Source organism: Orycteropus afer, unplaced genomic scaffold, assembly GCF_000298275.1.
Source record: "Orycteropus afer afer isolate SDZICR_OR568_19922 unplaced genomic scaffold, OryAfe1.0 scaffold00006, whole genome shotgun sequence".
Taxonomy (NCBI): domain Eukaryota; kingdom Metazoa; phylum Chordata; class Mammalia; order Tubulidentata; family Orycteropodidae; genus Orycteropus; species Orycteropus afer.
Window position 1 is genome coordinate 11,087,753 of NW_006921593.1, and position 12,688 is coordinate 11,100,440.

General features: G+C 61.6%; 1 protein-coding gene across 1 annotated transcript in view; it reads left to right on the plus strand.

Annotated features, from left to right (window-relative positions):
- Window positions 1–11,166, plus strand: part of TECPR1 (tectonin beta-propeller repeat containing 1) — a 30,166-nt gene extending 19,000 nt beyond the window's left edge. Inside the window, exons 14-26 of the mRNA XM_007942651.1 lie at window positions 1,207–1,334; window positions 2,198–2,300; window positions 3,555–3,651; window positions 3,893–3,972; window positions 4,867–4,923; window positions 5,365–5,536; window positions 6,007–6,142; window positions 6,949–7,041; window positions 7,880–7,986; window positions 8,163–8,282; window positions 8,508–8,597; window positions 8,869–8,940; window positions 10,690–11,166. Of these exons, the coding sequence (XP_007940842.1) occupies window positions 1,207–1,334; window positions 2,198–2,300; window positions 3,555–3,651; window positions 3,893–3,972; window positions 4,867–4,923; window positions 5,365–5,536; window positions 6,007–6,142; window positions 6,949–7,041; window positions 7,880–7,986; window positions 8,163–8,282; window positions 8,508–8,597; window positions 8,869–8,940; window positions 10,690–11,166 (1,732 nt within the window). The remainder of the gene's footprint in view (window positions 1–1,206; window positions 1,335–2,197; window positions 2,301–3,554; window positions 3,652–3,892; window positions 3,973–4,866; window positions 4,924–5,364; window positions 5,537–6,006; window positions 6,143–6,948; window positions 7,042–7,879; window positions 7,987–8,162; window positions 8,283–8,507; window positions 8,598–8,868; window positions 8,941–10,689) is intronic.
- Window positions 11,167–12,688: the final 1,522 nt, after the last annotated feature.

The following is a 12,688-nucleotide window of genomic DNA, read 5'->3' on the forward strand; positions in this document are numbered from 1 at the left end:
GGGACATCTTCTGGGTAGGACGGTGTATTGGTGTCCTAGGGACATCTTCTGGGTAGGACGGTGTATTGGTGTCCTAGGGACATCTTCTGGGTAGGCCACTGGTAGGATACTACCAGTGTTCTAGAACCATAACTAAGCCCCACAAACTGGGTGGCTCATAAGAACAGAACATTCTGTTTTCTGTCTTTTAACAACTTGTTTGATTTTTGTGGTGGTGGAGACCGTTCCCAGCACAACGTGCACTCACTGGGCCGTCTCTCCGCATGACATCAGCGACGTGAACCACATTCTTTGAGTTGTGTGGTCATCCTTGCTCTCCTTTTCCGAATTGTTGGGGAGGAGGGCTGGAGAGGGAGCCGTCACGGAGCATCCTGCAAAGTGGCCCCATTGACTCGGTGGGAACATGGGGTGAGGGGCAGGCTGGAGGGGGACCCGGGCCAGGTAGGGTGCAGGGCTGGAGGCCTCATGGCAATGGCCTCTACCACCATGTGAGGGGAAAATACAGAGTCCTGGGCCTTCCAGCACCTGGGGGGGACGACAGGAGGATTCCGTCACAGGAGGGTCGCAGAGTCCAGGAGGTGCTGGGCTCTGTTCTGCATCTGTCTGTTGTCTGTCACCGAGTTCCTTATGTGCACGCGGAAGTGGTCAGGCTACCTCTGGTGAGGGGGCCAGGGCTTTGGCCCACAGCGGGTACCCTAAGAAGGTGCCCCTGCCACCTGTTAGGTGAAATAGCATTAGTCTGCCTGGGCCATGTCATCTGACAGTGGTGGGAGGGCCATGCTCCTCGGTGACCTTCAGGCCTCCCCCACTGGCCCCAGCAGGCTCTCGAAACCTGGGCTGCTGGCCATGTCCTCCCATCTGCATGGCTTCTGGGGTCAGGTGTGCTGCCCTCACGGGCCTCAGCAACCCTGCGGCTTCTGGGGTCCCCCATTTGGAGAGCACGCTGTCCTGCCTCAGTGCGGAGACAATGCTGCTCCTGCAGTCTGGTGCTAAGAAACAGGAGGTCTTTGATTAGGACAAAATACAGGATGGGCAGCCGCATGGATCAGGCTGGCCCCGCCAGATTGTCTGCTCAAGTTTAGGGGCCAGAGGTGCACAACAGTACGCCCATGGGGGCGACAGCAGCATGAGCCGACCCGGGGAGCAAGAGGCTGGAAGCAGGACTGGGGCTGACGCACCCCATGTACTCCCCACCCCTGCTCCCAGGTTCTGGCGGCAGATGGGTGGTCACCTGCAGGTGGTGGAGGCCAGCAGCCGTGGCGTGGTGTGGGGCCTCGGCTATGACCACACGGCCTGGGTGTACACTGGAGGCTATGGCGGAGGCTGCTTCCAAGGTGAGGCTGGCATCCTCTCTGCCCAGCGCTCCTGGGCATACCCCTGGCATACCTCCTCTGATCCTGCTTCCCTGCCCGAGCCTGCCCCACTGCCCCCATGTGACACTGGCTGGCCGTGGGCTGGCAGGTGACCTTCACCACCGCCAGCAGAGAACGTGAGGGGGCAGGCAGTCCTTGGGCCACCCGTGAGATTGAGGCTGGAGAGTGTGAGCCCTTCCTGGCACCCCACAGCTGAGGCCTATGAGCTTTCTAGAGAGGCCAGCTGCAGTGTCTTCAAACTGCATTTCAGATGGGGCCTCTGGGTGCGTTGGAGTTGCCTCAGGACCCCAGTCTCCTGATTCCCAGGCCCCAATGCTGGCCTCTCACTAGGCGGGTCATGCTCAAGGGGGCAGTGGTGTGCTGACCTCCTGAGAATCCCCAGTTCTGTGAGGTTCTCCTGGTAGGACCCGGAGCCAGAAACAAGCCCTGACATGGGACAACTCTGTGCCCCAGCCCACAAGCCCCACAGCAGCACATCCTGATAGAGCGGTGGTCCACTAAGACCACAGCCATGTGCGTCTGAGAAGCAGGACTTACTTTGGTTCCCACTTTACACATGAGGAAGTTGGGGCTCACACGTGTGGTCCGAGGACTTCTGTAATAAGGCCTTGACACTCGCCTCGAGACCGTAGCAGGAGTGATACAAGGAGAGGGGGAGACGAGGGAGGCAAGAGGGCGGGGCGTTAAGTCCTAGCCGGGTGAGATGGGCACAGCCGGGCGTTACTTCCTCTCTGCTGCTCTGGGCCCTGCCCCCCCCCCCGTTCTCTGCTGGCCCAACCCCCAGTCCCGGCTGGGGCAGGCACCGCAGCCGCCTCTCCCCCCAGGCCTGGCCAGTAGCACCAGTAACATCTACACGCAGTCGGATGTAAAGTGTGTCTACATCTATGAAAACCAGCGCTGGAACCCCGTCACCGGCTACACCAGCAGGTGGGTGGCCTGGCCCCTGATGGAGGGGTCCCTTGGCTGGGGCCACGGTGGACGGAAACAGGCAGGGGGCCCCTGACATTGACAGAGTGGATCTTACCGCTCACCAGGCGTCCTCATAATTCTTACTCTTGGGATGCATATTTTAAAAACTCACGTGTTGAGAATTGTCACATACATAAGGAGCCCTGGTAGCACGACAGTTGAGCACTCAGCTGTGAACTGAAAGGTCGGTGGTTCAAACCCACCAGGAGAAAGATGTGGCAGTAATCTGTAATGATGAGAGCCTTGGAAAGCCTACGGGGCAGTTCTCTGTCCTCTAGGGGCGCTGTGAGTCGAAATTGACGCAACGCCAGTGGGTTTGGTTTATCACATATGTAAGTAAACACGCAAATGCAGACTTAGCTCAGTGACTTATGAGTCAGACACCAGTTAAGTCACCACTGAGGTCAGGAAATAGCCATCACCTGACTGCCACCCTGTTCACACCCATTCTCCTTCATCACTTTCCCTCCCCTTCAAGAACAGCTACTGTAGTTTTCTTGTTTTATTTTGGTATTTTTTTTGGGGGGGCTGCTTTTTGAAGGTGATGGTGACTTGCCCTGGTGCTAGTTTGGTTTTGAACATCACATGAACGGAGTTGTATTTATTTGTGCCTGACTCCTCTCACTCAGCATCATGTTTGTGAGATGCAGCCTCGTGTGTGCGTGTAGCTATCATCCCTTTGTTTTATTTTCTATTTTGTTGTATAATATATAAAAATATCATGATGTGTTTCTGCATCCTGCTGTTGGTGGACATTTGAGTGGTTGAGGCTCTTTGGAAAGCTGTCTCAAGTGCGTATGTTTCAGTGGGCACGTGCCTAGGAGCAGAATTGCTACGTTTCAGGAAGTGAGTGTGGTCAGCTTCTCTGTGCCGGGCCCTGGATTTCCAGAGTGGGTGTGATTCAGCAGAGTCGCGATGCTTTGATCAGTCTTTTCCATCCCAGCCATTCCAGTGAGCTCATTTCCTAGAGCCGCTGTCACAGATAACTGCAGAGGCTGGCATTAGAGAACAGCTGCTTATATTCTCATAGTCTAGGAAGCTACATGTTCTGAATTCAGGGCACCTGAATGTATTCGGCCTGGGACACCTGTTCTGGCATGCAGGGCGCAGGCTTCTTCCTCAGGGCCCTCCAGAAGGGGTCCCAGCCTGTCACCATGGTGCCCAGCCAGGGCCTGCTTCTGAGTCTCCTGTATCACCCTGTTGTCCTTCCAGGGGTCTGCCCACTGACCGGTACATGTGGAGCGATGCCTCAGGATTGCAGGAGCGTACCAAGGCCGGCACAAAGCCACCTTCGCCACAGTGGACCTGGGTGAGTGCTAGCTCCCGCCGTAACACTGACAGACCTCTTCCGGGTCAGCAACTGGTACCTTGAGTTCAGGGTACAGGGGGGGTCCCCCAGGTCTGACTGGTTCCTTGATTTCAGGGTGTGGGTGGGGGTCCCCCAGGTCTGATGATGCCTCAGTTTCAGAGTGTGGGTGAGGGTCCCAGGTCTGATGGTGGCGTGGCTTTGGGGTGCAGGAGTCCCCCAGAGTGACTCGGCCTCCCCGCAGGTCTCTGACTGGTATGTGGATTTTGGCGTTCCTGGGGGCACCGACCAGGAGGGATGGCAGTATGCCAGTGACTTTCCTGCGTAAGCACCTTTTCCTTCTGCACCGGGTCCCAGGGCTGTGGCCCTGAGTGTGAGCACCCTGGGTGCCTGACCCTGGCAGCCTGTTTCCCCTGCTGGTCTCTGCCCAGCCAGCCCAGAGGGGCCTCTGAGTGCCACCTTGGCCCCCAGCAGGACTAGGAACAGCTGAAGAGGGGGTCGGGGTGAGCTCCCACTGCACACACCTGTTCTCGGGACAGCCCAAGTTAGGACCTGCTGGGTGAGCCCAGGTCCCGGGAGGCCAGATGGAGGGACCCTGTGTCTGGGGCCAAGGGGGCTGAGGTGGGAGAGATGGCCTCAAAGCACTCGAGTGAGTACTGGTGTGAAAGAGGCCACTCCATCCTGGGGGCAGCATGCCACATGGGGGCAGTGCCGGGCCAGCCAGGCAGTGGGGCTGGCGAAAGGCGTCAGCGTGCTGTGAGGCGCCTGCGTGGTACAGTCACGTCAGAAATGGGAGACTGAGCCCCCAGGGCAGGGGCTAGGGCTGCTCCGACCAGACCTCAGGCTGGCGGTCGAAGGCAGGGCCTGGGCGCAGGGCTCTTTTGGGGGTGTCCCCTCCTCACTCCCTCAGTGCTGGGCCCTCATCTGGAGAGAAGGCTGGTATTTCCCAAATGGAACCTGATGGGGTGGGGGGTGGGGGGTGGGCTCCAGGCCAGCGCCCGAGGGAGGCCCCACATCCTGCGGACATAGACGGCAGGGCCTTGGTGCCGACTGCCCAGAGCTGAGGCGGAAAGAGGCTCTCGAGGGGAGGGCGGTGGCCCCTTTGAACATGCAGCCTGGCTCACGCTCAGGGCAGGGGCTGTCCTGTGCCCCCCGGACCAGGCGGTGGAAAAAGCAGCCCCTGAGGTGCAGTCTGGATCTCACCCCTTCACCCTGCAGCTCCTACCGTGGCTACAAGACCATGAAGGACTTTGTCAGGAGACGGTGCTGGGCCAGGTAGGGGGGGCCCAGCCCAGAGGGAATTGGGGCCAAATCCCTGGGGCCCCAGTCAGGTGGAAGAAACGGGGCGGGGTAGGCGGGCCTGCAGTCAAAGTAAATGTCAGGCCAGGAAATGCCTGCGGCTGCCTGCCTCTGCTCTCCGGTGTCTGAGGACAAATACAGAAATGTCACCCGGAGCTCTGCGGGCCAGGAGCCAGCCCCTCCCAGGCCCCCTTGTCCCCGCCCCCCCATACCCTTCCTCCACCCCTCACCCGGCCCCTCCCCTCCCTGAGCCCTGGGAGCCTGGCACCTGGGGCTCCTTTTGCAGTCCTCTGGGAAGTGGTCCCCGCTGTGCTTCCTGCTCCCCAAGTCCCCACGGCGTCCTCTGACCGGTTTAGGAGCTGCCCCAGCCTCACAGTCACTTTAGGTCGCTGGCCTATGCTCTCTTTCGGCTTCCAGAAAATGCAAATTGGTGACCAGTGGGCCCTGGCTGGAGGTGGCCCCTATCGCCCTGGCAGACGTGTCCATCATCCCCGAGAGCCCGGGCACCGAGGGCAGCATCGCCCTGTGGGCCGTCAGCGACAAGGGGGACGTGCTCTGCCGCCTGGGCGTGTCTGAGCTCAACCCCGCGGTGAGCGCTGCCCCTCGGGCTCGTGGGGTGCTGTGGACTCTTCGGAAATCAGGCCCCTGGCTCTGGGGTCAGGGTCCTGGGACAGTGGCTGCCTCGGGCTCAGTGGGTCACCAGGCTTGGGTCTGAGATGGGCGTTCCCAGAGTGGGGGTGACAGAGGCCGGCCCCCCGCACACCGGATGGGCTCGTGTGTCGCCACCGAGCCCCCTTTGTGTCGCCCCCTGCACCCAGTGTCTGTTACCCCCTCACTTGAGAGATGAGAATGCTGAGGATGGGGGTTAAACAACCAGGTCACTTGATCAAGCTCAGGTCACGGTCAGGGCTAGTCAGGCTGCCCATCTGTGTGCGAGGGCCACCCTCGCCCCTGCCCTCCCTCCCCCGCAGATGCCACACCTTCCCCTGCCCCCCACCAGCCAGTGATACTGCCCAGGATCCTGTCACCTGGCCAGAGCCTCAACCCGCTTCCCCTCAGGGCTCCTCCTGGCTGCACGTGGGCACTGACCAGCCTTTCACCTGCGTCTCTGTGGGTGCCTGCCACCAGGTGTGGGCCGTGGCCCGCGATGGCTCTGCCTTCTACCGAGGCTCTGTGTCCCCCTCCAAGCCAGCTGGTGAGTGCCACCCCGATGACCCCAACCTGGTGCTGCCCACTCGGGCTGGGCAGGGGCCTGACCAGGGGAAGGCCCCAGGCCTTCGTCAGAGGGGGGCTACGGGTGATGGTCTCCTGACTTCACTTCAGGTAGTGTTTCCTGAGTGCCACCCCAGGACTCCTCGAGGGGCTGCGCCTCCCCTCTGCTAGGGTGGCCACGGGCGGTCCCCTCTGTGATGGAGCAGCCCCTCCCCCACAGACCCCTCGGGCCCCTCCCTCCCTGGGCATTGCTCTCTGGCTCCCCTGCCCCCACGTTGTCTCCCAGATGTCTGTGTGCCCTCAGTGGAGCATGCCTGCCCCCTACCTCTAGGCCCCCCTCGAGTCTCCACCCTATCTCCCAGCATGGCCTGCAGGAATGCGTCTGGTCACTTGTCCATTGTGTTTCTCCCCCGAGAGGTCAGCTTGTGGGGTGGGAGGCAGGCATGCAGTCTCACTCTTTACTGCATATTCAGCTCAGTTCCGTGCCCGGCACGAGGCAGCCTCAGTGGGGCAGATGGTCAGGGCGCTGTGTGTAACTGTCCCCACACCTGCCCGGTGGGCGCACACTCCTGTGTCGGGCTGGGCGCCTGCATAGCAGCATGCGTGGAGCCTTGCTGCAGACGCTGGAGAGGCCAGGGCGTTGGTGACGTGGGGCCAGTGCAGTTCTGGCGGGCCCTGGCCACGTGCGCAGCAGGGCAGGTCAGAGGCCAGTGCACCTGCCCAACCGTGTGTCTGAGGCCTGCAAGCTGTGGGCCCCAGGTGCAGCCTCAGCCAGGCCTCCCGTTGCAGGTGACTGCTGGTACCACATCCCGTCCCCACCCAAACAGAGGCTGAAGCAGGTGTCTGTTGGGCAGACGTCTGTGTTCGCCTTGGATGAGAACGGTGAGTGACAGTCCCTGGGGTCTCAGGAGAGGCCTGGGGTCCCTGAGCACCTGGGGGGGTGTCGCCCTCCAAGGGAGGGGCCAGGGTGTCCTCCTCTTGGTGGATGGCTGGGCCTCATCTTCTCTGAAGGACGGGGAGGCCAGGGTGACGGCCAGGCCTGGGCCCAGGTGTCACTGTTCCCTCCTGGGTGACCTCCAGCCCCAGTCAGGGTCTGCTTAGAGTTGTGGCTGACCTGTTGCTAGGTCGGCCTCCACCTCCACGCTGGGCCGTTCCCCAGGTTAATGCAGGGCAGTGAGGGTGCCGAAGGGACGTCAGCCCTTCCCAGGTGGTCGGGCCCCACCTGGGCCTGGGCAGAGGAGTAGGTGCCCTCCTGCTACTGGGTGCAGTGACCTCATTGCTCGGGACCTGGTCTAGAATGCCAGGGCCAGGAGCCAGGGACACTTGCCTGGCCCACCGCACTCCCCGCAGCCCAGGCAGGGCCTCCTGCCCGATTCCGTTACCATTTTGCAAGTGCCGTTATGGCCGGGAACAGCTCAGGAAAGGTAGATGCCGGCCTCGAACCGGGGTTTATTCCAGAGCTGGTCTCTTTGTTTGAACCTTCTCTGTCCCCGGGTCCCACACCCCGGGCAGAGGGTGGGGGGCAGCTGTGCCCAGCACAGCGGGAACATGATACGGTTTGGGGGATGTTGAGCCAGGTGGCGGGGGCTCTGGACGCAACAGGGCTGCGCGGCCTGGAGGTCGGGATCATCACTGCTGCCGGCTCCAGTATTCCCTGGCACTGCGGCCTTGTTGGCATGGTGGCCCAGGGGCCCTCCGCTGACCCCGCCTCTCTCCCCAGGGAACCTGTGGTACCGTCAGGGGATCACCCCCAGCTACCCCCAGGGCTCCAGCTGGGAGCACGTGTCCAACAATGTACGCAAAGTGTCCGTGGGGCCCCTGGACCAGGTCTGTGTCCCTGATGGGCCCGTGCTACTCCCAGCCTCCCCTTCTGCCACCCTGGGGGGGGGGCTCACGCTCGGTGACCCCGGGTGCCCACACCATCTCTCAGTCCCTCTTCCCTCCCTGCCCACCCAAGCCGTCTCCCTGCTGCCAGGCTGTGGCTCAGCGGGCCTGTGTTCCAGGTCTGGGTCATCGCCAGCAAAGTCCAGGGGAGCCACAGCCTGAGCCGGGGGACAGTGTGTCACCGCACAGGGGTGCAGCCCCGTGAGCCCACCGGGCAGGGCTGGGACTACGGCATAGGGGTGAGCAAGGCCCGCAGCTTCACGCAGGTGCCTGGCATGAGTCCCAGGCTGTGGGGGTTGCCCCTGGGGCCCGGCATGAAGTGCCAGGCTGTGGGGATCACCCTTGGGGCCCGACATGAGGTGCCAGGTTGTGGGGATCCCTGCTGGGGCCTGGCAGGAGATGCCCAGCTCAGGGCCCCATAGCGTCGCTTTCAAACAGCCCGGTGACATAGTTTCTTCTTCTAGGGCGGCTGGGATCACATCTCCATCCGGGCCAATGCCACTAGGGCCCCCAGGAGTGGGTCCCAGGAGGCTGGCACACCCCTGCAGGAGGCAGTAAGCGGCCCTGTGCGGTGCTGAGGCCACTGGGAGCTGGTTAGTGTGGTGGGGACAGAGAGGTTGGTCACCTGAGCCTGCCAGCCCCATGTCCTGTGCTGAGATGTGGGTTTGGTAGTGTTGCCAGACCAAGGCCAGGCACTAGAACATCCTAGGATGTGAACCTTTGGGGAAGCCCCCACTGGACCCAGTCTGGGAGGAACACCTTGGGTTAGGGGCTGCCCCTGGCCTGGCCCTTCCCATCCTTCTCCTCTGACCCTCATTTTTCCAGGACCTGGACCCAGATCCTCTGGGGACACTTCCCAAGCACAGAGCTTCCACGCCCACCCCGCAGGCCCTGGGAGTGAGTGCCCCTGAGCCAGTAACCCACCTCCCCATACCTCCTAACCCCCAAAGAGAAGGTCTGTGAAGCCCAGGGCCACGGTGGCACCTGCGATCCTTCCTCATGGGGACTTCCAGAGTGGGTGACATTTCAGAAGTTTGGGAAGGCATTGCCAATTGGAAATGCATGCTGGGGGGGGGGTGCTTTTCTCCAGAGGATGTGGGCCGCCACTCCAGGGGTGGAGACCACTGGGGCTGGGAGAGGCAGGCAGCCTGTCGTCAGTATCACCGGTTGGTCCTTAACCCTCGGCAGTCTTGCTCCCAGGTGTGTTTAGGGACCAGCAGGGTTTCATGTCGTGAAGGGCCGGGTCAGGGTGCTGTGGTCAAGGACCCTGCTCTGGGGCTCAGTGAGCGCGTGGGGAGGGCAGGACGTCCGCTGGCCCAGGGGCCCAGGATGTGGTTACCTGCAGCCCCCCGGCCAGCACAGCTGAGCATTCTCCACTTGGCAGCTGGCAGCCCACCTCCCCCGCTGCACTGCTGCCCCCAGACACCCCACTCGGTGAGTCTCAGGTTTGCTTCCTGCCATGGACGCCGAGTTCTGCCTGCTCCGTCGGAATGAACGCTCCATCTGCACCCAGCCTCCCTGTGTGAGGGGGGAGCTGGCTGCATTCAGTTGTTTCACTGTCCCGTGCTTTGTTGCCCGGACTGGATTCAGAAGAGGTGGTGTGGGGTCACCTCTGCAGACACCGAAGGACCTGGTGCATTTGTACACTTTGGGGAGATGAGGCGAGGGGGTGCCTGGTACACAGCTCTCACACGAATCACGTGGAAGGTGGATGGACGGTTTACATTTTGCTGTCAAGTTCCTGCGTGTGGGCATTATGACTTCATCTTCCTAAGAGGACGTGCAGCGACGCCAGCGACAGGTGGCTCTCGGTGAAGCCCCTTCCTGGGGCACCTGCGTCCCCACCCCATCGAGTGCCCAGGGTTACCTGCCAGCCCCATGGGGCTTCCCACTTTCTCAGATAAACGTACAGTAGGTGTTCAGTAAAACACAGCAGATGCAGCAAGGTGGCATGTTTATTGATCTGTTGTGATTAAAATGCCCTGCCCTCCCTCGGGCTGCACCTACGCATGGGGTGAACGTGGCCATCACTGTGAAAGCTTTATCTTCAGCAATTGGGTTCGTGAACACTTTGAAGGGACCATTAGGAAGAATGAAAACAGATTCGGGTCATTTAAGAAACACCACCCCCACCTTTCCTCCTGCAGTCACAGCTGGGCACTGGCCATTCCGTTCCACTTGTTTCCCTGACAACAGGATCACAGCTCTGGTCCCTGAGCCCACATTGCTGGTGGTGGTGCCCAGGTCAGCACCCAGGATAGGGGAGTGCAGGTGGGCACCGGTCAGAGGTGTACGGGTGACTCACAGCTCGGCAGACCCAGGCTGGCCCCCAACCATGCTCACAGGGCCTGCGTGCAGCAGGATGGGTCTGTGCTAGGTTTGGCGGGGGTCCGAGACCAGGGCCTCACCAGTGGGTCCCAGATTGCCTTTCACCCCCCCCCCATTCAATTCCCTGAGGCAGGCCTGGGGTCTTTGGGGATCTTTGCTGACATGGCCAAGGGGGTGTGAGTCCCCTCGGGTCACAGGTAGGGCCCAGCCACCCTCAGGAAGCAGGGGATACAGTTACCAATTTGAGCAGAAAGCAAGAGGCCCCCTGGGCACTGCCCACTGCCCTGCCGGGCATCTCCAGGCCCGTGTGGGCCTCAGCTTACAGGCCTATTGCTTGCCGTCAGCCAGGCTGCTCACTTCCCTGGGGAGCATGGACTGTGTCCCAAACTTGGAGTTAGCCAGCTGCAGTACATCTCGCCGAGCACCCTGACTACTGGCTGTACAAAGTGGTCCCCACCTGAGCGCTGCAGTGAGGCTGGGACCCACCAGGCCTCGGCACTGGCAGGAACGTGGTGCACCACCAGGGCTCACATGGAGGAGGACACCAACCCTCCCGAGGCCAGGCTGGGAGAGGCAGAAACGAAGCCGCTGACGGCTCTCCTGCAGAACCACCGGCCGCCATGGCTGCCTGTACTGTGGCCACAGCTAACGCCAAGCCCCATGGGGGCACTGTGTCCTGAGCCTAGGGAAGTCGGGGCCAGCGTGAGCTCACGCCCAGCCCAGCCTCTGCCTGCAGAGCCTCGGGGACCTGGATTCAGCCCCCGGGGCCAGGCAGGGCTAGGGGCAGAGGCATGAGGAGAGGCGATACCAGTGGGGGTCAGAGAACAGAGACGCCAAGTGTGAGGAACTGGCAGGCAGGCAGGCAGGCACGCCCCAGTAGGAGGAAGCTTGGCCCCGAGGGCTGCTGGGCCTCGCCAAGTGGCCTGTTGTCCCTGCCTGAGGGTGGGGGCAGGGAGATGCCTGCCACCTCTGGCTCCACCCAGAGAAAGCCCCCACTGTAACCAGGATCTAGGACTATCCTAAAATCCCATCATACAACCAAAACACCAGACTCACTGCAATTGATTCAACTCTACTCACAGCGCCCCTACAGGACAAGAGTAGAACTTCACCGTAGGGTTTCCAAGGCTGTCAGTCTTAACCAAAGGGGACTGTCTCATCTTTTTCCCATGGGGTGGCTCATGGGTTCAGACCACTAACCTTTTGATTAGCAGCCGAGTGCTTAACCACTTCACCACCAGGGGACCTTCTCATAAGGCCACCCTCTCAGACCACCCTCTGCCAATCACAGAGACCCTGAGTCGGTGACAAGTAGGACCATGAGTAGTGATAACCTGGGGGAGCGAGAAGGGCAGCTGGGGACACCCAGCCCTGGTCCGGCCCCACCTCCAACGGCCCTGCAGCACCAGGGCCACCGGTGGAGCACTCTGGAACCCTCCCCAGTCAGAGCCCAGCCCAGAGCCCCAAACCTTGATAGGAGCCAAGTTCTCTGTACAGCTAATTGGAGGTCATCTGATCAAGGTTTCCGTCTGGCAGCCACAGCCAGAAGTTCTGCTACACACGGCTGGCTCCGTGCCTCAGTTCACCCCAAATGAGGAGGCCGAATCCAGGCCAGTCTCGTCCTACAACGCAGATCTGAAGACCCCAGGCCTTGGCCTCAGCAGCCCGGAAACATACTCAAGCACTCCTTTGCCTGGAACCTGGTCTCTGCCCTGGAGGAAGAGGAGGGTGAAGAGAATTTGGTTATAAGAGGCCTTTCCACAGCTGCTTGCTGGGGCTACTCCATTCAGAAGCAGGATCTTGCCACTGTTCGTCCCCAGGGAACAGGTACAACTCCGTCCGGGAGGTGGCCGAGTGTTCTGGGCACGTGGCGCCAGCAGGCCGGGGCTCAGGCCGGAGAGGCCGGGCTGGGATCAGCGAGCCGGCCCACAGCCGTCCGCGCGGTGGCCCTAGGTGCCCTCTCGGAAGCTGTGGATCTGCGTGGAGTAGCGCTGCAGGTGGCCCTCGGGCGGGGACTCGCTGGCGCCCTGCTGGTAGTGCTGGTAGAGCTTGGGGCCGGGCCCCTCGAGGCCCGGCAGGCGGCCGCTCGACATGGTCAGGATGGCGGCCGTCAGCGACTTGATGTAGTTCTTGGCCAGCGTCAGCGTCTCGATCTTGGAGAGCTTCTTGTCGGCGCGCACGTGCGGGATGACCTCGCGCAGCGCCTGGAAGGCGTTGTTGAGTTTGTGCATGCGCTGCCGCTCCCGCTCGTTGCTCTCCAGGCGCCGCTGCACGCTGCTCTCGCGCCGGCCGCCCGGCCCGGGCCTCCTGCGCCCCG